This window comes from Pseudoliparis swirei, chromosome 12, assembly GCF_029220125.1.
Source record: "Pseudoliparis swirei isolate HS2019 ecotype Mariana Trench chromosome 12, NWPU_hadal_v1, whole genome shotgun sequence".
NCBI classification, from domain to species: Eukaryota; Metazoa; Chordata; class Actinopteri; order Perciformes; family Liparidae; genus Pseudoliparis; species Pseudoliparis swirei.
The window spans coordinates 255,022-256,599 of record NC_079399.1 but is presented as its reverse complement, the minus strand read 5'-3'; the positions used below and the strand labels follow the sequence as shown (position 1 = coordinate 256,599).

The 1,578-nt window shown below is 42.6% G+C and overlaps 1 protein-coding gene across 1 annotated transcript in view; it reads right to left on the bottom strand.

Annotated features, from left to right (window-relative positions):
• The window catches only part of LOC130202962 (serine/threonine-protein kinase MRCK beta-like), a 63,912-nt gene extending 63,832 nt beyond the window's left edge, over positions 1-80 (bottom strand). Inside the window, exon 1 of the mRNA XM_056428858.1 lies at positions 63-80. Coding sequence (XP_056284833.1) covers positions 63-80 — 18 coding nt within the window. The remainder of the gene's footprint in view (positions 1-62) is intronic.
• Between the last annotated feature and the right edge of the window lie 1,498 nt (positions 81-1,578).

Genomic DNA, 1,578 nt, shown 5'->3' with positions numbered 1-1,578 from the left:
TACGTCGTCTCCCCGCACCACAAAACTTCCAATCGTCTCGACCGCTGGAATCTTGGGCTTACCTCCCAGTTTGCTGGCATCCCGTTATTTCTGTATCTCTCCCTCTCTCTAATACCTAGCTTGCCTCCATTTCCTCTCACCCTGCTTTGTGTGCAGAGCTCCTTAGTGATACTAGAATCTACAGAGCATTGGGAATCTTAACAGTGACTCGAGGTGGTGAGATGGAGGATTACAATTCATGTGTGATGGAGGGATAAAAATTCATCCTTAAGTAGAGAGAGAAGAGGAGATAGGTGCTCAGTTCAATTCAATTTATTTTGTATCACACATTACAAATTTGCCTCAAAGGGCTTTACAATCTGTACACATACGGCATCCCTGTCCCAGGACCTCACATCAGAACGGAAGAAACCTTCAGGAGAGCAACAGAGGAGGATCCCTCTCCCCGGATGGACAGATGCAATAGATGTCATGTGTACAGAAGGAATCATTTAAAGAGTTTCAACACATTCAATGAATATGACAGAGTGTATGAATAGTTGGTATAATGTATCGTGTGGCTCTCGTAGAACAATGAGAAAAAACAACAACAACATTATCTTGCTTGAGATTAGATATTTAAAAAGTCAGCAGAAAGCTTGAAATGTGCAGTGTGAAATATGCAGACAGGTTCCATTATTATTATTATGATCTGGATAACCACGATCCATTTCATTTCATTTATTTATTTATTTGAACAGGGACCGTACACATTAATCAACCCATGGGTAAATGTGTTAACGTTAGCCAAGGCTAAATTTCAGCTTTGGTCCCTGTGGCCAGATGTTACAGCCTTCACTAAAGGAGTAAGAGGTTAACACGGTAACATAATAGAAAAGCAGTAAACATACAGGTTATGATAAAAATACTGGCCTCTTCATGAAATCATTAAAACATAAAATAAAAATTAAGAAAACAGACATAAAAACAACAATTATTTACACAATCACTGAGGAGGGAGTCACAGTTCATGCTCACACACCTGACTGGTAAAAAGCCAGTTCTTCAGGCCATGTTTAAAAGAGTAAAAAGTTCTGCTAGTGCGTATATTCAGAGGCAGGGCGTTCCAGAGCTGTCCTGCTTTCACTGAAAAGGCAGACTGACTAAAAGAACTCCTCCTAAATGGGATGACGCAGTCGCCTCTCTCCACACCTCCATGATCCATCAGGCAGATGGAGGTAGAGAGGAGGAGTGGGCGGGGCATCAGCAGGGCCATGGCATCAGACCCAGCCAGGTCCAATGGACCCAATGAGACGTGAAGTCACAAGGACTCCGGGGAGGAAGCAGAGTTAATAATATGCAATGGAGAGGTGAAAATGCATCCATAAGTAGAGAGAAAAGAGGAGATAGGTGCATAGTGTATCCTAAACGTCCCCCAGCAGCCTATAAGCCTATAGCAGCATATCTAGGGGCTGGACCAGGTGAACCTGATTCAGCCCTATAACTACAAGACTATAAAGAGGAAAGTCTTAAGTCTACTCTTAAATGTGGTGACTGTCTGCCTCCTGGACTGAAAGTGGAAGCTGGTTCCATAAAAGA